The sequence below is a fragment of the Equus przewalskii genome, chromosome 1 (assembly GCF_037783145.1).
Source record: "Equus przewalskii isolate Varuska chromosome 1, EquPr2, whole genome shotgun sequence".
Taxonomy (NCBI): Eukaryota; Metazoa; Chordata; class Mammalia; order Perissodactyla; family Equidae; genus Equus; species Equus przewalskii.
In genome coordinates, this window is record NC_091831.1 from 29,943,205 (window position 1) to 29,960,413 (window position 17,209).

A 17,209-nucleotide genomic window follows, 5' to 3' on the forward strand; every position below is an offset into this window, starting at 1 on the left:
AAAAGCATCTTTCATCACTAAAATCCATTCTCCCTATCTGTGGCCTCAGTTGAAAGAAATAACTTCCCTAAGCTTCCCAATTCTTACTATAGGTCTTTGTAAATTTTCAGATGAACCTTATGGTTAAGCCATTTCTCTATCTGGGAACAGAGGTAGAAGTAACCTGGTGAACACAAGAGATCACTTCTGCCTTTATAAGTCTGGGAACAATTATAATCTGCTTCCCAAGTCTAGGAATTTTTATGCTGTACTATTTTACTCTATATCCTTAGTATCTTGCCCAGGGCAATAAAAGAAAAAGAGTACACAACAAAAAAAAGAAAAATGAAAGAAAAAAAAAATTCTTCCTATTCCTACTTGGCTATAGACTGCATTCAGGGTAAGAATAAGAGACTCTACCATAATAGAATGGAAATTTTTATTTTACAAATGAAAAAGCAAAATACTGCTATTGAATTGACCATGAAGTCACATGTGAATTCATACCTTGCAGTTGAATTTTCCCAGTTCATCAACTAATTCCACTGAAAACAGAGTAAGCCTCTATCTGTGGAAGACACATAGACCAGATTTAACCATGATGATGGAGAGATGGCTGGCAAGATTAAGCAAAGGAAGTGACTGTAGCTCTGTTTCAAGTTCTTTTTCTTCTTGGAAACATTCTCCATGGCCATGTGAGACTTAAGACAAAGATTGTGACTGTCCTTGCCAGAGAAGTAAGTTAAAGCTGTGTCATAGAGAATTGTAGACTACTCTTCTACCTTTACCTGTGATATCCATGTCTCTCAGAAGTCTGGCTAAACCAGAATATTCTTTGCAATAGCATTCAAAGTCCTTACTTGGGTCACATCTGTTACCTTTAGAGAATATTCTGAGCTAGAAAGAGAGGCTCCCATGGCAACACAGGAATTTCTGCAATAGAAATAATAAAGGAACAGATAATTATATAAGTTGTTAAATGAGCCCTCCTACTGGCACTTCATTTTACAGGCTATTTCATGGCTCAAGAACAAGGGTAGATCAAGGACCATGGACTGTCATATTTCATAATTTTTATTAATTAATCACTTGAAACATCTAGTAGCTGAATCTTCCAGATAGTATACTTGATTTTATACCTGGAAATGTAGGTTCTAAGGGTCTTGTTTCTTTTACACTTCATTTTTTCCAACTTATAAATAGAAATAACTACTAAATTATAGGAGTCCTTTCAAGTATAACGAAAAACACATAATAGTTTCAATTCCTTAATGGTGCTATAATTTCAAAATAACTGAAAATACAGTGCAAAGGTGAGGGAAGACTGACCATAAGGATCAAAGGTAGAGAAATAAAAATGACTATGACTCTTCCCTCCTTACACCATAGTTATTAACTTTGCTAAAGGAAATCACAGGTGAATGGGCACATATACAAATCTGACTCATTTGAACATTAGCTGCTGAATTAGAGTTTATTACTAATTGGTCTAAGTTCAGCAACGCCCTAAGGATATAAAGATTCACCTATGTTCAGAAGATCCTGCTTAAGGCAGAATAAGAACCATTTTGCAGTTGAAAAACTGCAAAAATGACTAAAATATTTACATATTAATCACAACATTCCATTCATTAATCAAGCAATCGACAACGGTTTTCCTGTTGGGGAAGTAAAGATTAATCTCCTCCTTTTCTGTATGAGTCAAAGAATACATTTTTACCGAAACTTCATTCCTGAATCTCTAGCAGACCGAGCAGAACAGTGGAATTCTGTAGCCCCTGAACCCTCAAGGATCCTTTGTAGATTTCTTTCTGTTATGCCACCCCCTGTTGGAAAGAATAAGTAATACATTAAGTTGAATAGGTTTTTGAATAAAATTTAATGAATAATGACGACTGTTTACTTTACCTAGAATCCCCACACTGAAATTTCTCATTGATTCAAGAATTACTCTCTCCCTACTAAGCTATAATGAGACTAGAAAAGAATGATGAAAGACAAGACTACAGACTCTGAAGAACAAATGATAAGGTCATAGAACCTATATTATGGAATCTTTTATGTCCATTGTTTTATATAACAATGCTATATATTACTGACTTTAAATCTGAAAAGATTGCTCTAGGGCAAGGAAAATCATTGAGTGCTCTAGCCCTGCTCCCCCTCAATTAAAACAAAATCAAATTAAAATGAAAGATAAGGAAAGGCTTGAGGTAGAAGCTCCAAAAGCACAGCCTCAGAGATGTATCTGAAGGACAGAACCTGCTAGGTTCTCTCTCTGGCCCAGGATTCAATGAGTACCTGGACTTCATGGGAAATGGGGAAAACGCAAGGTGTTATACAGTTTATTCATAATAATATCAATTTTTTTCATTTCACAGAAGAATCCAATTCTACTTTATTAAAACTGCACAATCAAGAACTTCACGATGACTCATTTGAGGAAAAATCACTTAAATATTTGTATATAAAGAATCATATTCTGAACTGATATCAGATTATAAATATAAAATTAGTTTATTCATCTTTATATCATTCTCTGCTAGTATACAAGACATATTCAATAAACAGTTTGTATTGACTGATAAAATATGTGCTTTCTATCTCAAGCTATTCAAGTTGCTGAAGTAACTTGACTTTACACACTCTTTTAGACTCATTAACTTGGTGTTTTTTTCTTAGTGGTACACTAACATCACTGAGCCCTAAGAAGTAGAAAGAACACAGACTGAGAAGTCAGATTTAGATTGGAATCCTGGTTTCACTACTGTAGCTCTTCACAGCTATGTGATCTTAGATAAATTACTTAAATTCACTGAGCCTCAACTTTTTTGACCAAAGAAGGACATGCCTACCTCATGAGCTTGTTGTAAGGATTAAAATACAAATATCTTATTTCCTTCTAACAAATAACAAAATATCTGGCCACTAAAACTCCTGTTGCTTAGTTATCAGCAACTTTAGGACATAAGTAATACATCTTCCAAACACAGACTACATATCTTTTACGGTAGGGACCTGAATAAACAACTAGTTCAATATCCTCTTTTTTACAGATGAGGAAACTGGAGCCTAAATATGTTATAAGCTTCATTATGAAAGTCCTCAAAAGGAAACTACTATATTCTATTTATCTTTATATTTCCCAACGATGAATACTCATTAGGCCTTCAGGCTGACTTACCTACCTGCTGGTACTTATTTACATGAAATTTTAATAATTTGTCTATAGATCTATTCTGTGATCTCCTCAAGTAGAAAGACCACTTCATATTCATTTCTGTGTTTTCACATCTACCATAGAACCTGGCATATAATTAGCATTTGCTTGGTAAGGTTTGTTAAATAATCACAAATATTTTTGTATATACCATCTTCTTACCTAAGACTGTAAGCTTTTTGAGGAAGTAGTTTCTTGTGTAACTGCATCCCAAGTAATGCCTTGCACAGAGCAGATAACTTAAAAACTACATATTAAGCAAAGGCAACCTTAATATTAACGACTAAGTCGTCAAGATTAAATATGTTTAGTCTTAAATGAAAATGCATCACTCAGTTAAGTCTCTTTAACACTCTCTGAGTAATCTATAAAGGGTCTCAATTTGACAGATAACATACACTTTCTAACTGTTTATGTTTCAGGGATTCGCTACAGGTCAAAGCTTTCCTAAATTTCTGACACTATCCCTCTATCTGGCTTCTTTTTTTTAATTGTGGTAACACTGGCTTATACCAATACCTAAATTTCATGAGTACATCATTATATTTTGATTTACCTAGCCTCTTTTTAAAAGTTGGCCTTTATCTGGCTATTATCATTTTGACCCCTGGTCAGTTTTGGCATCACTGGTGGTGAGACAATCAGACATTGTATGCCTTCTGATGTGATGTAATATGAAGTATACAGAATCACTCAGGAAGTTCTTACTAAAAATATTTAACCAGAATCTAAATAAGCCTTATGTTCTAACTACTAGTTTATAGGAAATACAGAGGCTAGGAAATGCAAGCTAAAGAATACCAAAAGGAAACAATCTGATGAACCAGAAAGTAGGACACTTTATAGGATAAGTGGCCCAAACTTATTTTAAATGTCATTTTTTTAAAAAGTAGAAAAAGAAAAGGAAACCTTCTATATTAAAAGATACTAAGATAACAATCAAGTGTAATACTTGCTCCTTGACTGGATACTGATTTGAACATATCAGCTATAAAAAACATTCTGGGGACAACCAGAGAGAATACTGACTGAGTATTAAATGGTATTAGAGGGGCTGGCCCCGGGGCCGAGTGGTTAAGTTCAAGGGCTCCGCTTCAGTGGCCCAGGATTTCGCCAGTTCGGATCCTGGGTGCAGACATGGCACCACTCATCAGGCCATGCTGAGGTGGCATCCCACATAGAACAACTAGAAGAACCTACAACTAAAATATACAACTATGTACTGGGGGAATTTGGAGAAAAAAAGGAGGGGGAAAAAAAGAAGATCAGCAATAGTTGTTAGCTCAGGTGCCAATCTTTAAAAAAAATGGTATTAGAGAATTAATGTTTATTTTGATAGATGTGATAATAGTATTGTGGTTACAGTAGAATGCCCTTATTTTTTTAGGGATAACATAAAGATATGATGGCTTTATGTCCTGATGGCTTTAATTTAATTTTAAAATACTTCTGGATAAAAAAAGATGAGACAAATGTGGCAAAATTTTAAATCTAAAGAATGAGTGAGTATTCATTATGCTATTTTCTACTTTTTTATATGTTTGAGAAATTTAATAATAAAAAAACAAAGATTGTCTTTATATTTGTGTCATTCTGATTCTCGGTCGCCTTATCTAATTCTTTAAAAAGTGTTCATTTCTAATGAGCAATTATGTACTTAATTGTTCTTATGGTTATCATCAGGAGCATATGAGCCAACTGTTCTGGCTACAAGGAAGAATTTGGTGATCAGATTTTCAGGAACTGAGCGAGTATTATATTATCCAGGGATATTACCTAAACATTTGCTTACACTTTATTAGCAACTAGGACATTTGGCCCTAACACAGTGTAGCAGTAGCATTGAATGTGGTGTGCCTCACCAGAGATGAACATCCACATTTACAAAATTCTGTACTATGGGAGAGCAAACATGGAGAAACCCCAGTCCCAATCTACTTCCTTATTTGCTCCTCTCTGAGCTAATCTCTGCTAGAATGTTCTCCCCCTTATCTAAAATTTTAAATTCCAGCACAGATCTCTCAAACTTAAACATTTTAATCAAATTATATATTCTTTTTTTTGAACATCCTTTACTAATACTTTCTCCCATATTGTCCTGCCTTCTTTGCTCTTCCTCCACTACAGTTCAGTGTCACACTAGTGAATGGATAGATAAATAAATACCTGGCATTACCACAATCCTGCCTTTTGCCTGAAAAAAGAAAAAAATAAATAAGTAAATTTTAATATCTTTCGCTTAAATGGGATAATAAGGCACTGAGAATAGAAACATAAGTATATTAAATTTCTAAAATTACTACTAGTGTCTAATTTTCAATAGATCTTTTCTATTTCTTTGAGATCTTGGGTAAAAAAGATGTTCAGCATAAAAACTCTTTCTATCGAGAAGGTTATTTTACTGTATTGTTTTAAAGACTTGTACTATTATGAACACAAAGAATAGAAGAATATAATATAAATACTGAAAAATCACACCACCTTAAGAAAAGCCATTACTGAAAAATAGCACTAATTCTGAATTCTTCATATGCAATGGGAAAGTAGTTGAATTTAAACAAGATTTCAGCAGAAAACAAAGAGCATAGCATAATTGTAAATTACTAGATACTCAAATTCTGTACCCTCAAAAAATTCCCTAGCTTATTATACCAATTAAACAAAACCATAGGTTCATTTAAGTGGGTTTTAAGTAATAAAACCAGGGGCCAGCCCTGTGGCAAAGTGGTTAAGTTCGTGCACTCCACTGCAGCGGCCCAGGGTTTCGCTGGTTCAGATCCTGGGCACGGACATGGCACCGCTTGTCAGGCCATGCTATGGTGGTATCCCACATGTTACAACTAGAAGGACCCACAACTAAAGTATACAACTATGTACCAGGGGGATCTGGGGAGAAAAAGCAGAAAGAAAAAAAAGTAATAAAACCAAATTATATGAATTAATTTAATTTCTGATAATTCTGGAAGATAGGTATTAAAATTTCCTTACTTTTATTCCAATTTTCATCACATTTCCTAAATAAATTTTGGTGATATACTCAGTATCACTGAAAGTCAAAAGGAAACCACTCCATTACAAATACATACTTAGTGGAACTACCAGTAGCAGGTAGGTAACAGTGACAGAATAAAAATTACATATTATGTTAAGCTCACTAATCTGCAGGATAAAATCATTTAAATTATAAGTAATTGAATCTTTTCACATGTGGATTCCCTGAGACGAGTTTTTGTTTTTTGTTTTTTGCTGAGGAAGATTCACCCTGAGCTAACATCTGTTGCCAATTTTCCTCTTTTTGCTTGAGGAAGATCCTCCCTGAGCTAATGTCTGTGCCAGTCTTCCTCTATTTCATGTGTGGGTTGCCGCCTCAGCATGGCCACAAGAAGTTGTGTAGGTCCGGGCACAGGAACCAAACCTGGGCCACCAAAGCAGAGTACACCAAACTTAACCACTAGGCCATGGGCTGGCCTCCCTGAGATGACTTTTCAATACTGGATCAGCCGATTTTGCCACCCAACATAATTCCAAGTCATTTGTCTCAACTTTTCAGCCCATATATGCACTCAGCCTACATTCTACTCAACTCAGGGCTGGGTAGACAATCTTATTTCTGTTGAGCACTACTAAACAACAGGAAAGATTCAACGAAGAACCACACATAACTTAGCTTCTTTTTACATAAAAACATGAAACATTCAATTAATGTATTTAATAAATATAATTAATGTTGAAAAAATACTTAATTCTGCATCATATCCAGTTAGGACAAATGAGAAAACTGAAAGATTGGCTTAGAGTGGGGAGGAGAAAATGAGGAGAAGAGAAACAGAGGTATCATGCCCAGTGTGAGAAGAAGGGCAGAAGAGTAAAGAAAGAGGAGGATACAGGGGACAGAAGAGAACAGAAATCAAAAGAAGGGAATAAAGCAAAAATTGGCTAACACCAGAAATAAATGCAAACAAGGGAAGACAAGCAGAAAGTCTCAAAAGCAGCAATAGCGTGAAAGCAGTGAAAAGTGAAGGTAGTAACAGTAGGGAAGAGAATACAGATGGTCATGAGTAGAGGGAGAAACAATCATTCTCCTTACTTTTAAGACAAGTTACAGATATTTTAATGAGCTCTAAGGAACTATCAGTGTAAAGTTAAGATGAGGATTCAATATGATTTTTTAAGGTCGTTACGCAATAGCAACAAACCTTAAAGAAGTTCCAAAGAGCTAGATATATTGTAGAAGCCACCAATGAAAAAGATGCCAAATTTTTTTAGTTAAAAGGAAGTTGGGGTGGGGCTGGCCTGGTGGCACAGTGGTTAAGTTCACACGCTCCACTTTGGCAGCCCGGGGTTTGCCCTTTCAGATCCCGGGTGCAGACCTACACACCGCTTATCAAGCCATGCTGTGGCAGGCATCCCACATATAAAATAGAGGAAGATGGGCACAGACATTAGCTCAGGGCCGATCTTCCTTAGCAAAAAAGAGGAGGATTGGTGGTGGATGTTAGCTCAGGGCTAATCTTCCTCAAAAAAAAAAAAGGTAGTAGGGCTAAGAAACAATATGCTGGTACAAAAAGGGAAAAAGAGACCAATAAATGACCTGAATGGAGTGATCATAGAAAAAATGATAGATTGCTACAAAATTGGTTAAGTCACATATTAATATCAAGATGTGAAAAAAAACCCTCTTCCATAAAGTATGAATCAACAACAAATTGTGCTCTATCCTGAGTAAAATTAGAGTCCCCAGATTAGTTTTTAAGTAACAGAGATTCAGTAAAATGATCAAAAGTGACCTCAAACCCTAACTTATGGCACATTTGTCAATGAAAAGTCATAATTTTTCATGACAGTTGAGTTATATGCCATTTTGGAAAGGTAGCTCCAAAGTTAGCAAAAAGATTATACGTATATATTCTGTGAAAATCCATAGACTGACATTTTGTAGATTTTTTTGAGAACTCCCTACTGAACAATTTTTTTTAACCCTGATCAAATTGATCTATCATGAAAGCATTTATCAAATGTCACTTTACTCACCCCTCCATCCATCCAACAAATATTTATTAAGTGCCTATCAGGTACTAGGCACTATTCTAGGTATGGGGAATATTGTAGTTGAAGGGGTCTAGAATATGCCACTGTGGCATAAAACTTATTTTGAGCTGAAGCTATCTGAGTTCCTGAAATTCCTCCTCTGCCTAAAAGCACAGCCTCCCAAAAGAACTAAACAAGAACTCAGTTTTCACAAATTCCCTTCCAGGGAGCAACTCATCATGAGCACCACACCCAAACGGACATTGTCATAAAACTATCATATCTCCCAGTTAGTCTCCTAAGGGTCCATTTATCTTTCCAAAAAGTCATTTGTTTTCCCATAAATGCCCTTTCTCCTTCCTTAAGTTCCTAAGTGCCCTTTTCCCTCCTCCTCTTCACCTAGTAAGATAGTATACAAGCCCCAAATTCTAAGCACATCTTTGAGTCACATTTCTTTGTGAGCTCCCATACATACATACGTGGTTAAAATGGTTTTTTTCTTGTTAATCTATCTTTTGTCAGTTTAATTCACAGGCCCTCAAATACTGAACGTAAGAGAGTGAAGAAAAAATTTTTTCTCCCTGACATGGTAAACAGGAAAAAGTTCATACTCTCATGGAGCTTACATGTTCAAGGAAGACAGACAACAGAAACATTTATATAACAAAATTTCAGGTAGTAATAAGTACAATGAAAAAAAATTAAGCAAGGTAATGAAATAGTAAAAGGGGGAGGGGACTATTTCATAAAATTCAATAATTGTTACAGAAAATAAGTGGACAAAGTTGTTCAGTATTCTCAAACGTACTAAAGCAAAGTAACTATAAAACAAAATATTTACTGTCTAGAAAGCTGAAATGACTTTAGGAGGAAAAAAGTCACGTTTAACTGTTTCTTCCAAGTGAAAGCTTTCTAAAACATGGACAAATGATATTTTTAAACAGATTAATTCTATCACTTTTTTTTTTTTTTTGGCCTTCCAACAACTATATGTTACCTAAGGCTATCCAAGTGATTTAACAATATAAAGCACTTGCTAAGTTTCAGACTTTGTGCTCTCATCTGAAGTAATCCACAACTACTCTAGGAGGTAGGGGCTGTTATTATGCTAACTTTATAGGTGAAGAAACTAAAATTTAGGATGGTTAGGTAAACTGCACAAGGTCATTGTTAATAAATGGCAAAGCCAGGATTTAAACACAGACCTTTCTAATCCCAAAGCCTACACTTTACCCAGTGTATTATACTGCTAAGTAACTTCTTCAAGAAGTAAAGTTAGCGTGACCTCACTTACATGTGGAATCTAAAAAAATCGAATACATAGAAGCAGAGAGTAGAACGGTGGTTACCAGGAGCAAGGAGGTGGAGGAAATGGGGAAATGTCAGTCAAAGGGTATAAAGTTGCAGTTATGTAGGATGAGAAAGTCTAGAGATCTAACGATGACTATAGTTAATATTGTATTGAATACTGAAAATTTGCGAAGAGAGTAGTTTTCAAGTGCTCCCACCACAAACACACATACACATACACAAGGTAACTACATGAGCAGATGGATGTGAGCTTGACTGTAACCATTTCATTATGTAGATGAATATCAAAACACTATGTTGTACATCTTAAACACTTTCAATTTTTATTTTTTAAAAAAGTAAATTAGTGTATGAGGATATTTAACCCAGCTCTTCCTTCCAACCAATGATTAAACTACAAATCTCTGTTACACACATACAGATATTTTGAAAAGGCAATTATTCTCTACTCCATAGTGAGTAATAATTTTGAAATAGAAACCTGATTCATCAACTCTTCTATTTTAAAACGCTTCAAGCTTCCCCAGTGTACCAACGATAAAATACAAACTCTCAAATAGTTTTCAAGTCTCTGGACAGTATTCCTCTCTTCATAATCAACACTATAGTCATTTTTCACTATCTTAAGTTATGCTCGCTTTGTTTCCAGGGCTTTGCATATACTAGTTCTTCTACATGGAGCATTCTCCTACTCTCCCTCTCCTCCTCCAACTTTTACAATGGATGACTCTTAATCATCCCTCAAATGAGTAAGACATTGCAATGTGGATGTCTTTTCTTCTGGGAAACCTACTACTGTCAACCCTCAACCCTGAAATCTGGGGTCAATTCCTTTCCAATGTGTGTCCATAGTACCTTTTTAAAATAGCACTCTATTAAAATTGCCTACTCTATTAAAAGTGTCTGTTATGCACTAGATTGTAAGGGCAGTGACTACATATACATACACAGATGCACACACACACACACACACGTGTGCCCCTTGGTCACCACCATAGTACACACGCCCTGCATCTAATATATACTTAAGAAATATTCGCAAAATCAGAAGTTCCAGACTAACAAAGTCACATCAGATCCTTATGTGAAATTCCTGAGAATTATCTTCATGACTATAGAAAAGTGAATATAAGCAGATGTCTACACGGGAATACTAAATAATATTATTAATTATAGCAGTAATAATAATAAAAGAAACTAATATATATAAAGATCTATTATATGTCATTGCTATGCTGAGGTTCTTGCATATTTTATTCAGAGCAACCCCATAAAGGAAGTATTAAACTTATCTCAGTTCCACATGTGAGGAAACAGAGGCTTAAAGGTTGGTAATCTACTCCATATTACACAGTAAATAAGTGTCAAATCTGAGTTTCAAATCCAGAACTCTCTCATCAAAAAGTCCACACTTCCTTACTTAGAATGTCTCTAGACTGGTGTCAGAAAAACACGGACATAGTACAATTACAAAGCCATCTTCTGAAAGCTCTACAAATGATGCTAACTCACCAGGGGAAATCATAAAATAGAAAAATATATTTCCTCCTATCTTGATAGATGGGGAGAGATGAGAGAAGAATATAGTATTAGTTTTAGAATTCACCTCCAACTGATAATTTTGTCAAATTTTATATGGGATCTCCTGAATATTCATAGGGTGACAATGAGAAGATGTGCCTTAAAACTATGCAATGCTGATGGCAGAGAAAAGGTAAAATTTGCTGTGGTTATCCAAATTAGATCAGATCCTTAGGCACTGTCTACAAGTTGATCTTAAGAGCCTTGGTAACTAAAAACGCCCATGTAAAAGAAATAAGAATTATATAGGGGGGCCGGCTCCATGGCCGAGTGGTTGAGTTCGCGTGCTCCGCTGCAGTGGTCCAGGGTTCGGATCCTGGGCGCGGACATGGCACCGCTCGTCAGGCCACATTGAGACGGCATCCCACACCCCACAACTAGAAGGACCTGCAACTAAGATATACAACTATGTACCGGGGGGGTTTGGGAAATAAAGCAGAAAAAAAAAAAAAAAGAATTATATAAATATATTACTGCCTGCTTGCTTTTTCCTACAGAGTAACCACCAAGTCAGTAATATTTAGCTTCACAACCTAGCTGAACAACAGAATATCAGGAGTAACCACAATAGTCTTAGGAAGAAAGAAAAGAAATTGTGTGTACCTGATCTATGAGTCGCTTTATTAGGGGTAGCCCTTCTAGTGCCGAACTGTCACATCCACTGGTCAATACTCGTTCAAATCCCAAAGTTAAGAGGGTCTCTAGAGCTGCCACTGGGTCACGAACCATGTCAAAGGCTGAAATAAATACAACTGATTTGAATTTTGAACAGATTATCTCTAACATTGTGCTTTCCAAAATGTAGTATACACACAATGGTGTGCTGGACCTAGCTTGTACTGGCTTGCAGGAGCCAATTGTTAAATAGTCAGGAATTTTGCAAGCATGATTGTTAATCCATTGGCAGCTTGAAAACAGATAAAGTGGGAGTATTTAAACCACAGAAATTAACAAATTCTGCAAATCAGGGCTTTTTTTTCCCCAAGACCCAGGTTTACCAGCACCCCACAGTCTGCATACCACTGGTGGTATGCATGATCATTTTAGATGGTATACATTTGAATAGATACATTTACTTAAATGCAGACTAAAGTGAAAAGTTTCCATTTTTTCACTAGTTATAAAAGTTTCTTTTTAAAATAAATTTACTTAAGATTTTATTCTAAGAAAATTATTAAATAAATTTGCACAGGTAGCACTCAGACATAGTAAAATTGTAAATGTGACAGACGAGTCACTCAAGTTTAGGAAAGTCTACTCTAAGGCTTTGGACAAACTGGACTAGCAGAATGAACCATTACACTCACCAGTTCTAGAAATGGCCTCGGTTCACATTCTCATTATTGACTAACATTTTGTACTAATCCGTTTAACCCACATACTCAGGGCTCATAATATAAGGACAGCTGTTTACAACAGACTATATGAGGTTTCAATTCCACCCTACTTTCTAAGAGGTCTCTCTCCTCCTCAGAGAAGAAAGTGGTACTAGGCATCTCAAACAGAAAAACTACTGCTTTGGTTCTCAGCATCGCTACATGATATGGAAGTTCTAATCTATGGTGGATCAGGTGTTAGACTCCTTCCTTTTATCTTTTGGTGTATGGAGGCAGCTAAATCTACCACAGGATTTTCCTTTTTTGGTGGCAGCACCTTCTCATCAGTGATTATACTATCATACTATCACAAACTACGTGAGTGAAAAAATGTGGAACCCCGGACAATATAAAATTATGAAAATATTTTTGTTAAACTTATTGAAGGAAAAGGACAGGAATTTGAAATAATTATCTTAGTCTAAGAATAGAAGAATATATACTATATGATGGGTTTATTTTGAATTACTCAAATTTTAACCTGTATATTTTTCAGATAAATGTTTTCTAATTAAATTACTTTCATATTTAAATATTTTTTTTTGTTGGCGAGCCTCAAGGTTCTGACTTTTAAGCAATCTAACTTCTTTTAGTTGTACTAGTTTATGAGAAGTATTGCTAAATAGCAAGTCAAGAAAAAAGTTTTCTAGCGGTATTATCCATTTTAAAAAGAAACAAGGATAACAAATGTTTTACCTCTAATGGCTGCAAATGCTGGTGTCCATTCTTATCCTAATTTTTGAATGCTTACTCAAAAGAACAGAAAAACTTTCAACAATTTAAGTATATCATCAAATAAAAAAAACTGACTGAAGACTTCTTTCTTTTCACGTGCAAAAGCAATGTCCTCTGAAGGCAAAATTGACATCTGTTCCTCCATTTTACCAATGGTTGACAAAAGTGGATAGAAATTATAACTATCTGACTTATAGTTAGGAAGTATTTTTTATATGAAATTATCAGATACTTTTTAGAAATCATTCAAGCTATCAATAAAGTAAATTTGTGTACTATAGTGAACATCTGTTCACTGACTATCCAGTATCAATTTCATCTTTCCTCCTTCCTAACAATATCCAATTCTTCCTCAGATATCCATCACCTTTCTGCCTATGAATCTTATATTCATCTGGGAAAGCAGACCTCACTCCCAGCTCCAGGAATGGTCTTGTGTGGCTTAAGCCAGGCAGTACATTTCATTTCACTGGCCACAGTAATTTATTCTTTTGGGGGCTGCACATGAGCTAAGGCAATCTAATAAAAATGAATCTCAGGATTCTTGCTTGGAATGCTGTAACAAGTACATGCACTTGTAGGCAATCTTACTCTCTCAGATCTTTATTATATCCCACTATCACCACCATCTACTTTTAACAACTTTTCATAACTAAGGCTTCATATTTTCTAGAAATTGTGTTTCTCTAAATTCACAGCTGTTAGCCCCAAGACCAGTACAAAGAAACCAAGAGGCAACACTGTAACACTATAGAATTGTGTTCCATAAAAAGATTGTGGCACTTGGTGAAATTAGAAAACTGACACCATTCAATAGATCTTCTAAAATGAAAATGACTCACCTCGGTGGAAAGTGACTGGCAGAGGACGGCAAATAGCTATAAAAAGAAAGTCAGATAACAACACGAATGAAGAGATCATCACTGATTCTATATTCAGAATTCTCCATGTTAGATCAGACTTTTTTATACTTTTCCTCTCCTAAGTGAAGACAGTGAACTAAAATAACAACGAAATAGTAACTTTCCAAATTGAAAAGTCCTATGTTTCCATTAATCTCTGATTAAAAAAAGTCATACCAGACTTCAAAGATTTACAATGAAAAAAAGATATGATGAGAGGCAGAGACAAAAACAGAAAGAAACCCACAAAGAGAAGCCAAGAAATGGACAAGAGATATAACACAGAGATAGAAGCTGACAGGCTGACAAAGGGAAGGTACAAGAGAGACAGACAGAGATAACAGGAGAGCAAGAGAGGTAGAGATACAAACACACAAGGACAGGGACATGTAGGGAGCAAGGGTGGGGTTGGCATCTGTGAAAGAGCTTGTTTTTATATGTGAAAATGTGTTTGTATTATTATTTTATTTTTAACAGCTTTATTGAGGTAAAATTGACATACAATAAACTGTATCTATTAAAAAAAAAAAAAAGGTCATCTACTCCTTAGAGGCACCAAAAAAAGTTATATAATCTGGCAACTATAAGGGTAGCATTACATCTATTACTTACCCCTCTGAGAATCTTCAAGAAATACTTTGGCCTAGTAATATGGGTAGTTTGCTTCTGTCCTCTCCACATCTCCCCATCCTCACCAACTGAAATAGCTTTTGAAGTTTTTGGCGCAGTAATTAAAGGAATCAAGGTAAACTTTCCTTAAACCCTACAGGAACAGTAGCAGAACCTGATCTATGGCAACTGAGGAGAGTCAGGAGGGCTATGCCACACAAACCCTCTGCCCCAAACATCTAAATAACTACTGTTTAAATAGGTTAGTATAAGTGCCTGCAGATGTGACTGAAAAGTCAGTTTTGTGATTGCATTTTTCTATACCAGGAGTATTAAATGGAATCATCATTAGAGGCTTTTTGGTCTCAGACACAAATTCTTACCCACGAGGGACATGCACAGCTCTTTGTCAATGTGTCCATCTTCAGTCAATGCCCCAAATACCAAACCATCAGCACCATAAAGCTTGGCAAGACGAATGTCAGCCTTCATCACCTCAACTTCACGATCTGAATATAAAAAATCACCTCCACGTGGCCGAATCATCACAAAAACTGGGATCTGGACACATTGCTTCACTACCTGAAGGACACCTACAGGAATAGGGAACAAACTAATTAAAATTCAAATGTGAGCTAAAAGCTCAAGGAAGTCAATAAAATATTATTGGTCTTTTACATTTGCTCTTGTGTAATCACTTCTATAAGAAAAGGAATAGTTGATTGAGGAAACCAGAGAAAGGTGGATCTAAAAGGAAGGAGGACATGAGAAGAAAAATATGTGAAGGGTAGAAATTAAGTAATAAGAAAACCAAGGGTGAAAAAGAGCAATTTAGAAAACAGAAGGAAGTTATTGCATTTTAAAAACACTTGTCAGTTGACACAACAAAAATCCTTTGACTGGTATGCAAGATTTCAAAGTGTAATAACTACCAGGCTCAATGTTCTGCCAGTAGATTTCCTAAGATCTGGTTTCTCCTGTCTAACTTATTACAGCTCTATTTAAAACCTACTATAGAGATGGTTACATAGTTCTAAAGTATATGACCCTTTAATGGACAAAGATATTTAGCAAAGCCTTTTTTCAAAAAAGACATGTAAAAGAGAGCAAGGTTCTACTTATTTGTGATTTTATGCAGTGACCTATGAATAAAAGTACCTAAATATGACACAATTCATGGCGAGCTCAGAAACCCTCAATTGTACAATCTGTGGCAATACGAATTTACTTCTTTTTCCTTGTTAAAAGAACCCCAGTTTTGCCTGGGAGAGCAATATGCCCAACACCAAGCAATGAATCATGATTGCTGTTGCAAAAAACACACTGCACTCAAATTTACAGATGTCTTCTAGGGATTTCATAGAATGGCCAGGGAATGTCCTCCTTTAGTGAGAAGATGCCAAAGAGCTATTGCATATACAAATCTTTTACACTAAATAATGCAATCATCAACCTCAGAGTAATATAGAGGAGTCAAAAATTCATATAGGGACTTCTTTTGATCAAGATAGAGTAACAGGGACTGGATTTACCTTTCCAACTGCAATAACCACAAAGCAGACAAAATATATGAAACAACGGTTTGCAAGACACTGGATATCAAGCAACAGAGGACAATGACGCCTGAAAGATGGGAAACAAACGAGGTTAGCTCTGATTGACCCACATTACTACCACGAGAGTTTTCCAGGTCACAGCACAGGGAGGGGAAACCTAGGTGGACCCCAGAGAATTCTCTGAGTTGAGGAGACAAAGCTGAGAGTCCAGGCTAGAATTCATAGGAAAGAGGACCAGGGAGGAGAGAAAGAGAACTCTGGAGATCTACAGAGAACACCCCCTCTAATAGTCAGCTGAGTACTGATCGGTGCTTGTAGGCAAGGAAACTACACAGGGCCAGGGAAAGGTCAACTGAAAAGAATTAGAAGAAATAGTGCCTGCCATTCATACCAAGTCAGGAATAATGCCTGTTCCCACCAGCCAGACAGGAAAACGTCAAGATTCACAGGACACTGGGTAGAGTACACAGAAGGGTCATACCTCAGTAGTGGAGAATAACTAGCTCTAGACTGACCACTGTTCAAGACCTGCTTAACAAATTTTAAAAGCAAGACCCAAAAGGAACAAACTGTTTCCAACTAACCTAACTGCTCAAGAATATTTACAGGAATACAAAAATATCCAGTACCCAAGAAAGTAAAATTCATAATGTCTTGCATTTGATAAAAAATTATCAGGCAGGGGGCCGGCCCGGTGGCGCAGCGGTTAAGTTCGCACGTTCCGCTTCTCGGCGGCCCGGGGTTCGCTGGTTCGGATCCCGGCTGCGGACATGGCACTGCTTGGCAGCCATGCTGTGGTAGGCGTCCCACGTATAAACTAGAGGAAGATGGGCACGGATGTTGGCTCAGAGCCAGGCTTCCTCAGCAAAAAGAGGAGGACTGGCAGTGGTTAGCTCAGGGCTAATCTTCCTC

At 36.2% G+C, this 17,209-nt stretch overlaps 1 protein-coding gene across 10 annotated transcripts in view; it reads right to left on the bottom strand.

Moving 5' to 3' along the window:
- Positions 1-17,209, bottom strand: part of CUTC (cutC copper transporter) — a 54,713-nt gene that overhangs the window by 21,793 nt on the left and 15,711 nt on the right. For 5 of the 10 annotated variants that reach the window (XR_011522768.1, XR_011522767.1, XR_011522765.1 and 2 more), the window contains exons 4-9: positions 15,125-15,334; positions 14,073-14,108; positions 11,723-11,856; positions 5,366-5,393; positions 1,700-1,805; positions 487-912 (exon numbers count right to left, since the gene is read on the bottom strand). Coding sequence is in view for 2 of the 10 variants with exons in the window: in XM_008538434.2 (XP_008536656.1) it covers positions 798-912; positions 1,700-1,805; positions 5,366-5,393; positions 11,723-11,856; positions 14,073-14,108; positions 15,125-15,334 (629 nt within the window). In the remaining 8 variants the exon portion in view is untranslated. Of the gene's footprint in view, positions 1-401; positions 913-1,699; positions 1,806-5,365; positions 5,394-11,722; positions 11,857-14,072; positions 14,109-15,124; positions 15,335-17,209 lie in introns of those variants that run through there. The other 5 variants (XR_011522772.1, XR_011522770.1, XR_011522769.1 and 2 more) reach the window with 3 other exon arrangements.